The sequence below is a fragment of the Stegodyphus dumicola genome, chromosome 3 (assembly GCF_044657685.1).
Source record: "Stegodyphus dumicola isolate Sdum_Otavi_A_Nest chromosome 3, ASM4465768v1".
NCBI classification, from domain to species: domain Eukaryota; kingdom Metazoa; phylum Arthropoda; class Arachnida; order Araneae; family Eresidae; genus Stegodyphus; species Stegodyphus dumicola.
Window position 1 is genome coordinate 118,936,337 of NC_140770.1, and position 15,905 is coordinate 118,952,241.

The window sequence follows — 15,905 nt, forward strand, 5'->3', positions numbered from 1 at the left end:
TTAATCACTTGACCTATAAAGTTGAACCATTGTTATCTTTTTTCTTCTTGAATAAAAACTTTTTATCCAAAAAGGAGGGAAAATGAACCTGAGATTAACAATCACAACTTTCATTTCTAAATGTACTTTAAAAGTTTTTAAAACCTATTTATTTTCTAGCCAGGTCTTTGGAAAGCTGTTGAACATGAAGATATTTATCAAGTCAGGAAACTGATTAATTTGTGGTGTCGAACTAATCTGCACAAGGTAGTTTTAATTTGTCTTTTATATAGCTGCATATATATCCTTGTTAACTTTTAAGTTGAAGATAGTATTATTTCTGTTCATTTTAAATAACGTATTTTCTGTCAATCATGTAGCATGCATGTTTATTACTCATTTTCTTTGTTTTGAACTATTTTGATTCTCTGAGAGAGGAATTGAGATTGATTTTGATATCATCTTTATTTAGTTGCTCTGCATGCAAAAATAATTAAAGATTTTCCTGGATATCCAAACTCTAATAATAATTTGTCCCATCCAGTAAAGTAGCTTTATGTCAGATTTATGATAAATCATATTTCATAAATTGAAAGTTTTGATTTTTAAAGAGATATGTGAATTACCACAGACTGCCTGCTACTTCTAAAATAATAAATCAAATATCATAAGCTGAAAGTTTTTATTTTGAAAGGGAGATGAGGATTTACTGTAAGCTATTGACTATTTCTCTTCTAGTCTATTGACTATTTGTTATCTATCATAACATAGTTTTTTTCCACACAGAGGAAAGCAATATTTTGACAAAATAAATTTATATTACAATATACTTCCAGTTTTTATTTTTTATTTTATTATGTAAATATCTTTAATATTACTTGATTTGCATATGTGTTACCAAGAATTTCTAATGCAGGTATTTTATGCATATAAAGGGGTACTTTTTTCTCCTCTCTTTTTTGGAGGGCGGGGAGGCAGGTTGAGGAAGAATGGGGATGGCTTTCTTTTTTTCCTTTCTCATTATTATAAGACCAATTAAAGCAAATATATACTTGATAGTGTCATTTATTTTCATGAGCCTTTTCTTGTAGAAAATTTTTTAGGCTACTTTTGGTTATCTCATGTTATGTTTTCCTGCATTTTGTTAAGAAATGAAATAAACACAAACTATTGTTTCCAGATGTAGGGTATTTCATGAAAAAACTACAAATGTTTTAACACTAGGGAAATCAAATTATTCATGATGGAAAACGTACAGCAAAAGTGTAATGTTAACAACTGCTGACAATGTGTTAAGAACTGAAAAATGGCTTTAGAGAAGTCACTTTCCTTTTTATTTACTTTCATAAGAAAGCAGAGACAAGCAGCAGAGAATAACAATATATTCAATGCATTGTGAAATCATCCTTACTAAAGATTTGAAAAATGTACACTGCTCAAAAAAAAAAAATGGGACAGTGCTATATCTCCCGTTCTATTGGGCCGATTGACAAAATTCAAACTGCGTTTTTCATGTCTCGAAAGCGCGACTTAGGATATATATTAGATTTATATATAGCACTATTCTAACATAGGTATTTTGACACAAAATCGGACTTTTTCTGAAATAACATACCAATGTTTTTACATATTTCGATTCTACGACTCAAATTATGCCAGAATACCAAGTTTTGTAAAAATCGTACGAATAGTTTTTAAAATATTAGCTCTCAAAATTTTAGCTCCTCAATGTTAATTGAATTTGGCAAATATTTATTAATATCTCTTTTTTTATTAAACTTTTTTGATTTTTTTCTCTCACATTTCGAAATTTTGATTCATTCCAAATAAAATTTACCCATTTTTCGCGTTTTATTTTTTAAATTTCTATTTTTAAATAATTTCTATAGATTTTTCGAAAAAAATTTTGAATTATAACCTATAAAACTTTTACCATCATCTTAAAGTAGGTGTATTTTTAAGCATATCTGCAAAAAATTAGACTTTTTTATTCAAAATTTTCTAAGATATACACGAATTTACATAATTTCGCGTTTTGAAATTTGGCACTTTTTTTTTTGAGCGATAATAACGCCAAATCTGGTCTATGGATTTTTGTTACACTGAATTGCCACAGCTATTTTTAACCTTAAACTTCAAGTAAAATTTTACGAAGAATTAATTATATGACATTTTTTCCCTCAATGATGTGTAATAAATATTAATTAATACTATATGAAAGGCTATTTTTTAAATTATAGATGATAGTATTCAAATTTTTAATTATTTTTTTTTAATTTCTCTCGTATCTTTTCTTTTTTTAAAAAATTTAAGAGTAAGTTTTTGTAAGAGTAAACTTTTACCTTCGGCGTTTTATCGTCTGCTACTTTACTTCGTTTAAATCGAATTGTCTAAAACTGAGAATTTTCGTTTGATATTTATTTGAATTTTATGACATTAACTGCATAATTTATTTCTAAACAAACTGTTGCTTTTGAAGTGGCTGAAAGAGCGGCTGATATTATCATCCATATTTTTAAAGCACAATATATTTTTATAGAAACATAATATTTAGAATAATCATTTTTTATAAAAGTCAAATTATGATATAAACATACAACCCTATAGAGAATGAATTAATGAAAGTTCAATGGTTATGTAGAAATGATCTGCAGTTACTTAATGGCTGGATAAGTCAGCAGATTCTGTGGACAAGTAAGAATAATTATATAAACGACACCCAACATTCTGGATTCAATAAACAACGAGGATACGATGTTTACTAAATGAATTTAAGAAGTTTTAAAACATAAAAAATCAACTCATTTTTTTTCCTAAAATGTATTTTTGTGCGTAGCGTATTTTCATTATACCCTTAAAATTCTAATTTAGAATGTAATTGTCAAGAACTGAATCCTAATCATCAGTAATATAATAAGTAATTATTACGGTTATTAATAAATCCTTCTTATAAAGTAATTGCAAATATTTCAAAAAACTTTCTGTCTGAATGCAAACATTTTTCTATGCAAATATTTTAAATTTTATATTAATCAAGATTGCACACCATATTACTTATTTCCACTTCAATTCTTACCGTCAGTTCTAGTAGAATTTACAAATCAATTATATTTAATTAAGGATTGGATTGGATTATTTAATTATGGCAAAGCACATGAGGGCTATCTGCCTAAAGGGAGGGATGCCTTCGTGGAGGACTTTCTAAGGGAAACTGGCTCGTATACACATTACACATGGGGAAAACCACGAAACCGCCCATGCGGCCAGCCCGTTCGCGGGATTCGAACCTCGGACTGAACTACCAGTGTTCAGCGTCTTTACCGCTCGGCCGTTGGTGGGTTATTTAGTTAAGGAATGGCCATCTAAGTTAAGAAGTTAAGAAACAGCGTACCGTAACAACATTTCAATTATTGGCGCCGTATCTTTCATGTTACTCCCGATTGGCTAGCTACATGATTTTTAATGAGTATTCGGATTTTACTAGTAACTTCACTTGGAAATCGCGCTTAAACTAGGTTAGTTGGTTATTGGAACATAGAAAGAACATGGGAGCTATTTGATTAAGATGCTTTCATAGAGAATCTTTGTAAAGAGAACCTATAAAACTACGAAAACCAATCATGCAGCCTGGGTTAGACTGAGCAGCAAACAATTAGTATTTAACAATCTTTTTTTTTTTTTTTTTCCAATGCTAGGCAACTGATGAGGCTCCAATTTAATATTTTTATTAATTATTTATTTAATATTTAATATTAATTTTTATTTTATTTTTAATTTAATTTTTTTTTTTAAATATTGTTGTATTCTTAGACACAAAAAGCAGAATTTAAGTTTTGTTAACTCGTTAGTAAACTACCAAGCCGCAGTGCAAATGAATATTCAATTTCTTTGGCAATAATTGCATTCACTTAATATTCTTGGAATATGAGCTAAAGAAGGAACGTTCTCGGAAGATTAAAGAAGTGTTTAAATCCAGTGATATTAGGTTTGTCTTACAAGCTCAGGATCAAAACGATTCTGCAATTGCCCGAGTAGTTGACTTGTAAATGGATGTGAATTAAGCAGATGACTTTTAATCTTACGTTTTCAGTCAGAAAACGTATTCCAAATGTTTTGTATTGCATGAGAATGCATATTTTCATTATTCAATAACCAGTCGGAGAACCGCTTGTGTTCCGAAAATAAGTATGTGTACTCAATCGTCCTGCATGTTCTTCAAATTTGTCTTCTTGTGATTTTTTTTCTTTCCCAAAAACTAAAGTTGCCTCTCAAAGGAAAGTTTTTTGACATTGAAGAGACAAAATTAATAGGACATCTACTTTTAGAGGCATGTCAAAAACAGATCTCTACAAACCATCTCTTCTATTACATGTTGTGCAGTCAGACAAAAAGTTACATCAGCGTAAATTCTATAATCTTTTTTTTATTACACTTTGATTACTTTATTAACATACAGTGAATATATACTAAATCTTTTACTTTAGCTTAAGTAATTCGGAATTTTTGACGGAATTGTTGTCGGAACTAGGACTTAGAAGATAAGTCAAATTAAATATTTCGATAACCCAATAAATTCAAGTTCGAAATTTCAATATTTTATTTTCGGAGGGAGGGGAAATGTTTTCAGTTTTGGTCCATTATACTAAGTATATTTGCTTCAATTTTTTATTTTTCCATAAAAGCGAAAATTTTGCGCATGGTATACATATAACGCATAGCTTCTAATTAAAATTTAATAATATACAGAGTGGTTATAATTAAAGTTCCACATTGAAACGGTCATAAAAGGAAAACTACTGGATCAAATGTTATCAAACTTGGAAATCATGTAAAGGAGGTCATGGGAATTTATTTCCCGCGAAAAAAAGGAAGTTCGAAACCTCACCACCAGGGGGGAAATGGAGCTGTATGCAATATTGTTAAACGAAATATGGGTCGGAATCTAACTTAACCTTTTGTTAAACGGGTTTAATATGTTGTATACCCTTAAGAAACTTTGAAGTAGGCAAATTACCATTTAAAGACGTTAAATTCGATAAATGTCGAGTGCGCCATCCCTGTAAGTGAGAATTTCGTCCGTGAAAAACACGAATTAGCGATTAGAAAATGTGAGATCGCAAATCACTCTCACAAGCGTGTACAATCTGGAAATCGTTTTCTTACAGATCGCTAATTGTTAATTTTTTAAGCCTGAATTCGGCACTCAAACATGAAGATACTGATTCAAAACGCTTTTAATCGATTTGGGCCAAAGAAATCTCTCATGTTATCTATCTAGTTCCATTGCATTCTCCTACTGCATTCGATTACATAACAGTCATTTTACACCGTTTACTGTTGAATGACAGCTAGTTTTATAACTGAACCATTTTTTTCTGAAGAGCAGTCGACAGCTGGACCACTGCGATTGCAGCTCACTTAGAGCCAATATTAAAATGTTTCATGATACATGAACTGCAGTAACGTGGCATTTTAGATACTACGATTTTTATGCAGGGCTGGACACCACCTCAAGAGTGTCGCATAGTTACTTAGGCAACATTTCACGAATGAACGTCTTATAGGCCAACACTTCCCCTCTTCCCACCAGACCTCAACCTCTGTGACTTTTGTCTATGAGGTTATCTCCAAAGCACTGTTTATGGTGATAATCTAAACAATTTGGCAGAAATGAAAAATGTGATACACTGATAACATTCCTCCTGATATGCTATGTGTAACGTGTATACGAGCCAGTTTCCCTTAAAAAGTCCTCCACGAATGCATCCCTCCCTTAAGGCAGATAGCCCTCGAGTGCTTTGCCGTAATCTAATAAACCAAACCAAAACCATTAAAAATATTAAACACATTTTAAACAGATGTTTTCGTGTCTTATTTCATTTAACAATATTGTATACAGCGCCATTTTTCCCCTGAAGGTGAGTTTTTGAACTCTTTTTTTTCCGACGAAAATAAATTCTCATAACCTCCTTTACACGATTCCCAAGTTTGATAACATTTGGTCCGGTAGTTTTCCTTTTATGACCATTTCAAAGTGGAACTTTAATAATAACCACCATGTAAAATAAGCTTTAAAAGTCTGACACTTTGGTTCAAGTCCCAACTTTAAAAAATATATACATAAATATAAATTTTTATATTAATTCTCTTAGAAAGCATGTTTTAAGAAGCTAATTTTTCTCTCGCGTTATAGATTGTATAAAAAAACATGATCTTTAATATGATTTAGATGGTTTCAGCCGATATAAGAATCGGGTTACTCTGTGGTACAGAATAAACCCTGCTGGACTGTTTTATTTCTTTGTCATTTAGCAAAAATCTTTTAATTAAAATATTTATCCTTTGGACTTCGCTTTAAACTTTATTTATAGCTAAAATGACTAGAAAATGAAAAGCTGTCTTTAGCTGAAACGCAATTCATATAATTGATATTTTAAAAAATTGACAAGAATGCAAAATGTATGGAAGTCTAGCAGTCGAAAAATCTTAATTTTCTTGTGTGAGCACTGAAAATAACTGTAGAAGGAAAGAAGAAAATTAGGGAGAAAAGTAAGCAAAAATTTGCAGGGAAATTTGGCTGTCAGACGTACCAAGATGTTCAAAAAGTTGGACGCTTTCGAATATACTTTCAGGATACTTCAAAGAATTTAGGTGTTCAAAGAGAAAACACTTGGACGAGTACACCAGCAAATACCATCAATTGAGCTTGTGTTAACAGAAAAGACAAAACGATATCATTGCAGATTAAAGTGAAGAGCGACTGGTTTTAAACTATATGATTGTGTAAATTACGTTATAGAACATCATATCATATCATAAATGGTGAATCCCATTATTTCCTCAGTCGAATTATTTGAAGATTCAGGAGTTTATCCAGTGATGTATGTGGATGTCACTTAAAGATGTTTTTTTCCCTTCCTGATGAAACAGCGGCCGAGCGGTAAAGTCGCTGAACACTGGTAGTTCGGTCCGAGGTTCGAATCCCGCGAACGGGCTGGCTGCATGGGCGTTTTCGTGGTTTTCCCCATGTGTAACGTGTATGCGAGCCAGTTTCCCTTAGAAAGTCCTCCAGGAAGGCATCCCTCCCCTTAGGCAGATAGCCGTAGTGTGCTTTGTCATAATAAAATAAACCAAAACCTTTTGATGAAACCAGTCTTTCCTTTCATCTCATAGCTTCAAAATGTTTAGCCTCTAAAGACTGATAAAGGCTCTGACGAAATACTTCGTGAAGAACTTTCTAAGGGAAACCAGCTGTCATACGCGGTACACATGAGAAAATCCACGAAAACGCCCATGCAACCAGCCCGTTTACCGGGGTTTGAACCCCGGAGTGAACTACCAGTGTTCAGCAACTTTACCGCTCGGCCGTTTGTGGGCCTTTATGAAATGGAAGGCGATAACTTTATTTAAAATGATTGTCAGAAATACCAAAATGTTTCGAAAAGTTAGATACTTTTCAATATACTTTCAGAATGCTTAAAGAAACAGAGAAGAAAAATAAATTTTTTCGTAAAATTTAGTATTCGTATTTTTTTAAATTTAAAACTTTTCAATCTTATGATATTTGATTCTTGCGATTTCAAAAATAAAATATTTGACTAAAATATGAATAACATTTTAAGAAACCAAATGTAGAATAAAATTGTGTAAAGCAATGGGCACAATGATAAAACTGTTTAAAGCAGTGTATGCAAGTCATCCTAAGTTAAAATATCGGTTATACATCTCTCTTATTTATATATATTTTTTCTGAACAGAACATTAAAAGGCGTGTAAAACTGTGTTTTACTGTATTTTCTCTTTTAATATAGTATGCAGTTTTCAAACGCATCGTAGTCTGGGTTACAAAGTATTCTTCCGAAAAAAACGCAGTGCAAATAAATAAAATCAAATTCTGGAAAATTGATATTAATAAATATATTTAAAATGCTCATTTCGAAGGAATAAATAGAAAATTTTAAAACAATTATCTGAAGAGACAATGCAACACAAACAATTAAAATAAAAGTATATAAATTTAAAAATGACCTAAAATAATAGCTATGACGAAAAAGATATATAAAGAAAACTATTTGAAAAAAAAAATAAATAAACGCTGCACCTTTATTTACGCAGTTCGAATAGGTAAATAGAAATTTTTAAAACAGTTATTCGAAAAAAAAAAAAAGAAAAAAAAGTGCAACTTAAACAATTAAAATGAAATTCGAAAAAGAAAAAATTACTTAAAATAATAAGTTATAATTAAAAATATAATATAAAGAATATTATTTGGAAAAAAGGAACGATGGTGACTTTTTTTCCTAAGGAAACTAGGTTGCCATATATTAAGAAGTTCGCCAAGTGAAGTATTCTTGGCGCAAACTGACAAAAAAGTGCCAACATAAATTTGTGAATTTCTCCGTAAATTTCGCTCCAAATTTTACAAAATTTCATATTTAGGCGTAATTTGAGTCGTAGAATCGAAATATGTAAAAAAATTGGTATGTTATTTCAGAAAAAGTCCGATTTTGTGTCAAAATACCTATGATAGAATAGTGCTATATATAAATCTAATATATATCCTAAGTCGCGCTTTCGAGACATGAAGAACACAATTTGAATTTTGTCAATCGGCCCAGTAGATCGGGAGATATAGGACTGTCCCATTTTTTTTTTTTGAGCAGTGTACATTGAAATTATTGAAAGGCACAAATAGATTGTTGGTAGTGCATCCATGGGTGCTAGCTAATACTCAAGATCTATGTGTCTAGTCTTGTTTGCTTATTATTATGGAATTCAGCATTCCACATATGGGAAAGATTTGTTTAGAAAATTAGGCTAGTATTTCTAATAATTAAGATACAGTAAAAGTTTGGAAAATGCTGAGTGCCAAATAATCAAAATTAGTTGAGCGTATAAAAAAAGGAATTCATGGTAGAAAAGCCAAATGAATGAAAGAAGAAATTTCCACCTAAAATTATGAAAACAATCACTATATGTATATAATAAAAAGCCCATATTTAAAATTATTTAAAAAAAATCAGACATAGGGTAGTATATTTTCATAGGCTTTAAACATATAAAGGTAAAGTATCTCGACCCATTATGAAATCCCGTCAACCATGAAATAGGGCTGTGAACTGCCAAACTTGCAACAAGTTTGAAGGAACAGGCCACTCTTTATTTAGTAAGTAATCAATATATACAAATTGCAGATATAGCTTATAAAAAAACTTAAATCTTTCATCGTAATATGTAAATCATTCGTCTTAATTTTTATGTCATTCGTCATAATTTTTCACATTGCTTCGCCACTGTTTATCCATTTTCTAATAAAAATAACATAATCTACCCACTAATGCAACTTCTCTTGATATCAGGATCTCGTAACATTTAAACTGCTCTATTGTTCCAAATTTTAATACTTTTTTCAAAATGTGAGAGAAAAATAGATGAATAGCAGTTAGCTTATATCCTTCTTTACAGAAATTAAATTCACTTTTCTAGGATTAAGCAAGTTTACATAAAAGCAGAGTTAAGATCTTATGATTGTTTGAGACATTATGCTTAGCAATTATTAGTTCTAAATCTGTGATTATTTCTAATTGTCAAAAATGGCTTAATGGGACAAGCCTCTAGGAAAAGTTTGTAGTTCCAAGAGCAAATTGTTGGGATATGATGAGTACAGTGGTGTAGAAGGTTTAAAAACATCTTCTGAAAGAGAGCCATGTACATGTATCTGCATTTTAGATGTTATGAGCGAAATTCCGAGTAGTAATTCTGTATGTATTTTCTAACGCTTTTACAAGTCTCTCAATTGTATAATTTTTTGTTACTTTTTTTTTTTTTTTTCTTTTTTTAAATTCTAAAAATCTTTTCCGAAAATTCCTAAAATTTGACCTTTCCAGTTAGTTTAGTACCAGGTAGTTAGGCTTTTACTGTACCATACTGTAGTCAGGGAAAACTTGAATTCGTATATAAGCTAAGTGCCCCCCCCCCACCAAAAAAAAAATCTTGCAACGACCTGTGAATGTGAGGTCGAGGCTAATAGCTATTATATGTATAGTTACTTAGATCCAGGCTAATAGTTAGAGTTGCTGGTTCTTATGGTTATCTTTAGGAATATTTTGCTCTTAAATTTACATTAACATAACATTTTAAAGAAAAACTTTAAAATCTTGAACATGTAATAATGTATGAAAGGAAAATGTAAATATAATTTAATTTGATTTTCCGCAGAATGGAGTCTCTTTAAAAGATATTGCACTTCAAACTGGCAATGAAGAAATTATAAGTTTGATCCTTGGAGTGTTTGAATCTATGGTAAATGTATCTTATTCATTTATTTGCACTCTTTTGTTATTTCGGTTGAGTTTCTAAAATGTTTTTTTAGAATATTTGTAAAAAAAATAAAAGTGAAAGAATGTGTCTATTTATGTAACAACATTAAATGTGTGTGTGATATTGTGAATGAAATAAATTGAAATAAATGCATTTTTAATCTCAGTGTGTATTTGTTTCTTTGTAGAATTTGGTTTATCATATCTTAGCAAAAAATATCAAAGCAGTAACCAAAATGTTGGAAACATGTCGGAAAAAAATTCGACTTGATCTTCGAAAAATGGTAATTTTTTGTAATTTAATTTATTTTTAATATATATGTCATTGTTAAGCAATAAATAAATTAAAGAATTTCAGTTTGTACAAATTAGGTAAATTTTTAATTTCCCTTTAAATGGTTATTTTTAAGCCACTTTATGTGATTTAGTTGGGTACTAAATATACAAAATACAGTTTGCCTAATGAGGCTGTACTGAAAATGTAAAATCATTATTTCAAATCTTGCATTAAATCTCTCTTTTTTCTTTCTTTCTTCTTTTTTTTTAATCCACAATATTCTTATATTTATTTATACTGCTATGATGATCAGCCTACTCCAGGCATCAAATAGTTGAAAATGAGTTATGTTGAGTCACATTGGTTATATCTAGTTTACATTATTAACTGGTTGTTTAGACTTACAATTTCAAACGGTTTAACTTTAATTGTAAATGTGTTGTAAAAAATTATTTTTTTTAAAGAGATTAAATAAAAGAGAAAGAAAAAAGGAAAGAAAGCAAATAAGCTTTTCATATACGAAAGCAGTGAGAGATAAATATAAAAAAGTATTAGTAGATTTTTAAAAAATATATAAAATAGCTAATGCTATGTTTTCCCAGACCTTTTTTCTGATACTACATTTTGTGTATATATACATAATACACAAAAATTATCACATTATGCTACTATTGTGTTACTTTTAGGTCATACTTTAAGAGCAACTCTTTTTCATTTTCAAAGTACCTTGTGATGCTACATATACAAGGTGCACCCATAAAGTAACTGGACAAATTAAAAGAACAAATATTAAAATAAAGAGGCAAAAGAATCAATGTATGTTTAGAAAGAGTGACGCCTCAACTTTCGCCACAGCTAGTTTAGACTACTAAATGATAAAATTAAAAAGCGAAAGAATAAATGTTTGTTTAGAATAGAAGAAGTGACATCTCAACTCAAGTCAATATGATTTATTATTTTTCCATTTGCATATCAAAACACCAGAATCATTTTCATTTACTGAGAAGATATACACTCAAGAGCCAAAACATTATGACCACCTGTCAATAACGAGTTGGGCCACCTTTGGCGTGCAACACAGCTTTAACCTGCCTTGGCATGGATGCCACAAGTCCTTGATAGATGGCCGGAGACAGATTGTACCAGATGTTGTAGCAACGGTCACACAAATCCGAGATATTGCGAATTGGTGGTCTTTGACCTCTGAGCTGCTGTCCCACGACATCCCAAATGTGTTCTACTGGATTGAGATCCGGTGAGTTAGGCGGCCAGGACATTAACTGGAAATCAGCATCATGTTCCTGAAACCACTCCAACACAATTGTAGCCTTGTGACACAGGGCGTTGTCCTGTTAGAACATTCCATTTCCAGCTGGAAAAACAGAGGCCATGTAAGGGTGCAACTGGTCCGCAATGATACTCAGATACTCTGTAGCATTCATGGTCTGCTCCACCACAACCACGGGTCTCAGAGACGCCCAAGAGAATGTACCCCAGAGCATAATACTGCCACCACCGGCCTATGTATGACCTACTGTGCATTGAGGGAGCAACTGTTCGCCTGGAAGACGGCGTATCCTGACATGACCATCGGCGTGATGCATGACAAACCATGATTCATCTGACCAGGCAACTCTCTCCCACTGATCCATGGACCAGTCGCGATGTTCCCGGGCCCAGCGCAGCCGCAGTTGGCGATGACGCTTGGTCAGCAAAGGGACACGAGTGGGACGTTTGCTGTGTAGCTCCATATCCAACAGTGTGCTTTGATACTTTTCTACTTGGCCCTGCATTGTATTCGGCTGTCAGCTGAGCCACTGTCTGGCTTCAGTTTTGCTTCACCATGCGAGACAGTCTCCGACGACCTTTTTCTTTGATAGTGTGTGAAGGTCCAACACCATGTCGTCTACTGCTGGTTTCACTGTCATTCATCCACTTTTCATACATACTAACAACTGTAGATCATGAACAACCCACGAGTCGTGCAGTTTCGGAAATACTTGTTCCGAGCCTTTGAGCCGTTACAATCTGCCCTCAATCAAAGTCGCTTAGATCCTCAGCCTTTCCCATCACACACAGAAGTAAGCAAAAGAATAATTCTTCAGACTCTCCAGCAGCAGTTAAATACCACTTCCACCTGATCACATGCCTTCCACGTCATCCAGATGCATTCATCGCAAAATGTAGGGCTGGTCATAATGTTTTGAATCTTGAGTGTATAAAAAAATTGCTTTGAGATGGAACAATGTTATAACATTAAAGTTTGTTACAAATTAAGTAAATCTGATGCCGAAATTTTTGATGTGATTCAAACAGTATATGGTAATGCATCGTTATCTAGAACACAAAGGTATGAGAGGCACAAGTGCTTTAAATGTGGGCACAAAGGCATAGAAGATGAGCCAAAGATAGCATGATCTTCAATGCTAAAGAATGAGGTAAATGTGGAGAAAGTTTGTTGGACTTGTTCACCATGCATGTTTTGCTGAAAATCAATTCATTAATCTGTATTTTTACAAGGTTTTTGGATCAGGAAACAGGATAAGTTGAGTTAGGAAGAAACTTTTGATTCTGAACAATTATTTTTTTACACAATAAAACTAGGCCCTATTCAACATTGTCTGTACAACAGTAACATGCTAAGCATTCAATTGCAGTGGTAAATCACCCACCTCTTCTGACTTACTGCTAGTGAATTTTTATCCTGAAGTTAAGATGGTCCTGAAAGGGCAGATATTTAAGAGAAAAAAATCTCAGATATTAAATCAAATTTTCTGTGTATTTTGCAAACAGTTAGTTCCAACACCTATAAACAGTGTTTCGATGAGCCGAAGAAAGATTGAAAAAATTGTACAGACTCCTCTAGCAATTATTTTGAAAAAGATTAATAACGTTTGAAGATTACTAATATTTTTATTACATATAAGAAATTCTCTGTCTACTTTATGGGTGCATTTTTTGCATGTGCGCTAAATTTTATGTATGCCGCTTGAAATTGTGGACCTTTTTAAGATTTGCAAAGAAGAGTTTAATTTATTGTGATTAGAATACTGCAGATGTAATGAGTATCATTTTAAATGATAATTGGAATATTAATGTGATTATATTAATACCCAATTGAGATTATTTTGTAGATGGAAAACTATTTATTGCCATATTTTGTTAAATTAAAAATATAATTTCATGCACTCTTTTATGCAATAGTAATGTACAGTTGATTATTTAGTGATATTTTTAAGATTCATTTTCAATGCATGCACTTTTTTTTAAAACTTACTCATGTTTCTTTATATTTGTGAATCAAATATATGTATGATGTCTGTATTCATTATAGAGTGACAGAGGTGCACCAATTTTGTATTATCTTATACAATCTAAAGATGTATCGGCTGTTGAGTTATTTATAAAGTATGGCTGTCAAATATATACAATAATGCAAGATTCACAGGGAGTAAGTATTATTAGAAAGCTCAACCTAGGTATTTCAACCAAAGTATTTCAAATAAAACTCTATTGAGATTGAATTTCAATACAACCCTGCTTTTATTAGTGTGCATGTGACATGGGTATATACATAACATCCTATTCTGTTGTGCATATAATACTATAAAAAACCTACTGTCCTTAAATATATCACAAAAAGCCAAATTAGTATGCTTTGCAATATGATTTGAGTATACTTTTATTTGGGATATTCTGTATGACTCTTATTTTCTTTCACCATCCAAATTAAAAATTTTTCTTTGAATCAAATTGTTGTTAAAAAGTCTAGTACATTGTAATACAATTTATTATATTGGTATTATTGATTATAATGAGTGACCTTTTTGATTTCTTTTCTTGCATCCATCTTGTCAAGTATATATTTTACTGCTAGTTTGATAAGCAATATACATTTTGATGAGCTGGTCATTTTTGGATAAATATTCCACACTACGTTAATTTATATATAATTCATGTAAATCACTTGTTTTCATTATAAATTATGTATTTGCTTCTAAAGAATGAAGCAATAAATAGAAGCTAATATTAAAAAAAAATTGAAAGTAACTAATTTTACAAGCTGCTGATTTATTATTGCTTTTTTCCCACCATATAGGTGAGCCAAGTTTAGTTCAATCAGTAGGTGTTTTGCTGTATAATATCTGGATTATTTTTTTAATTAAGTTTCATTTAAATTTTATATTTATCTGAAGACATAACTTTAGCTGAAATCTTTTAATAATCTGAAATAAAAGATTATTATTTATTAAGAAAAGAACGTAATTTAGTGATGAAAATTTATAAAATGTATGTAAAATTCATAAAATATATTTCAAAAGTCTGAGAATAACCCTTTACCCTTCTTTTTTTTTTTTTCTGTTAATAAGGCAGAAAATGTCTGCAGCAGGTAATTGTTTTTTTGCCCTTGATGTGGCCTTTCATTACAGAGAAATAATAATCAATTTTCTTAAATAGAAAGGGTCATCTCATAATGGGAATTTCAAAGAAAATATCTTTTAAAATACTATTTTAAAAGTATTTGATTAAAAACATTTAAAAAGGCCAAACGAAGAAATGAGTAATAATAAAATAGAATAATAAAAAAGAAATTAGAAAAAGAATAAGTTGATTTTTATTTCTGAATATAGTTATAATAATAATAATAAAATAAAGTGTTTGTCAATTAGAAGCAAAATTACTAGCTAAATTACCTAATCTATAAAATAGAGGAAAAAATCATATAGCTGAAAATCAGAAATTTTTAAATGTTAAATTGAAATTGATAGCAATATTTTATTAAGAAAAATATTAATGAAAAGTCAAAAGTCAAAGAAGTCCTTATGAAACAACAAAAGCACTTAGAAAATCTGCATTTTATATATTTTATGAATGTATTGATAATGTAAATTCTGTAATTGTTTCAATGCATTTGATAACACTGTTTTTTTTTTTTTTTTTTTTTTTGTGTGTGTGTGTGTGTGTGTGTGTGTGTTGTTATAATGTTTTTTTTCACATTCTTGTGCTTCTGAATCCAACAAAGTTTAAATTGCAAAAACGGTTGAAATGCTATAAATGTAAATATGGGCAAAAATAATGATTTTCTGGAAGTTTTAGGGATATCCATTTTTGAATTGGAAGTGATTTTTCCCAGAGCTTTCAGAAGTCTATACAACATCATATAAGTATGGCACTAAGAGTCAGGATGAGTTATTTCTTAGCTCACAGACTCTGCAGTTTAAAGAGAATTAGCTGAATTACATTTTTGAGTTGACTCTGTGAGCATACATCTGATGTATTAAGGAGATCTGCCAAATACCTGCATTCTCTTTGAGTTATTTATAGCTATT

General features: G+C 31.0%; 1 protein-coding gene across 11 annotated transcripts in view; it reads left to right on the top strand.

The window, feature by feature from the left end:
• The window catches only part of LOC118183972 (uncharacterized), a 105,158-nt gene that overhangs the window by 31,231 nt on the left and 58,022 nt on the right, over positions 1-15,905 (top strand). For 10 of the 11 annotated variants that reach the window (XM_085813233.1, XM_085813232.1, XM_085813234.1 and 7 more), the window contains 4 exons: positions 160-246; positions 10,198-10,281; positions 10,487-10,582; positions 13,910-14,026. In XM_085813233.1, the coding sequence (XP_085669359.1) occupies positions 160-246; positions 10,198-10,281; positions 10,487-10,582; positions 13,910-14,026 (384 nt within the window). The remainder of the gene's footprint in view (positions 1-159; positions 247-10,197; positions 10,282-10,486; positions 10,583-13,909; positions 14,027-15,905) is intronic. The other variant, XM_085813238.1, reaches the window with a different exon arrangement.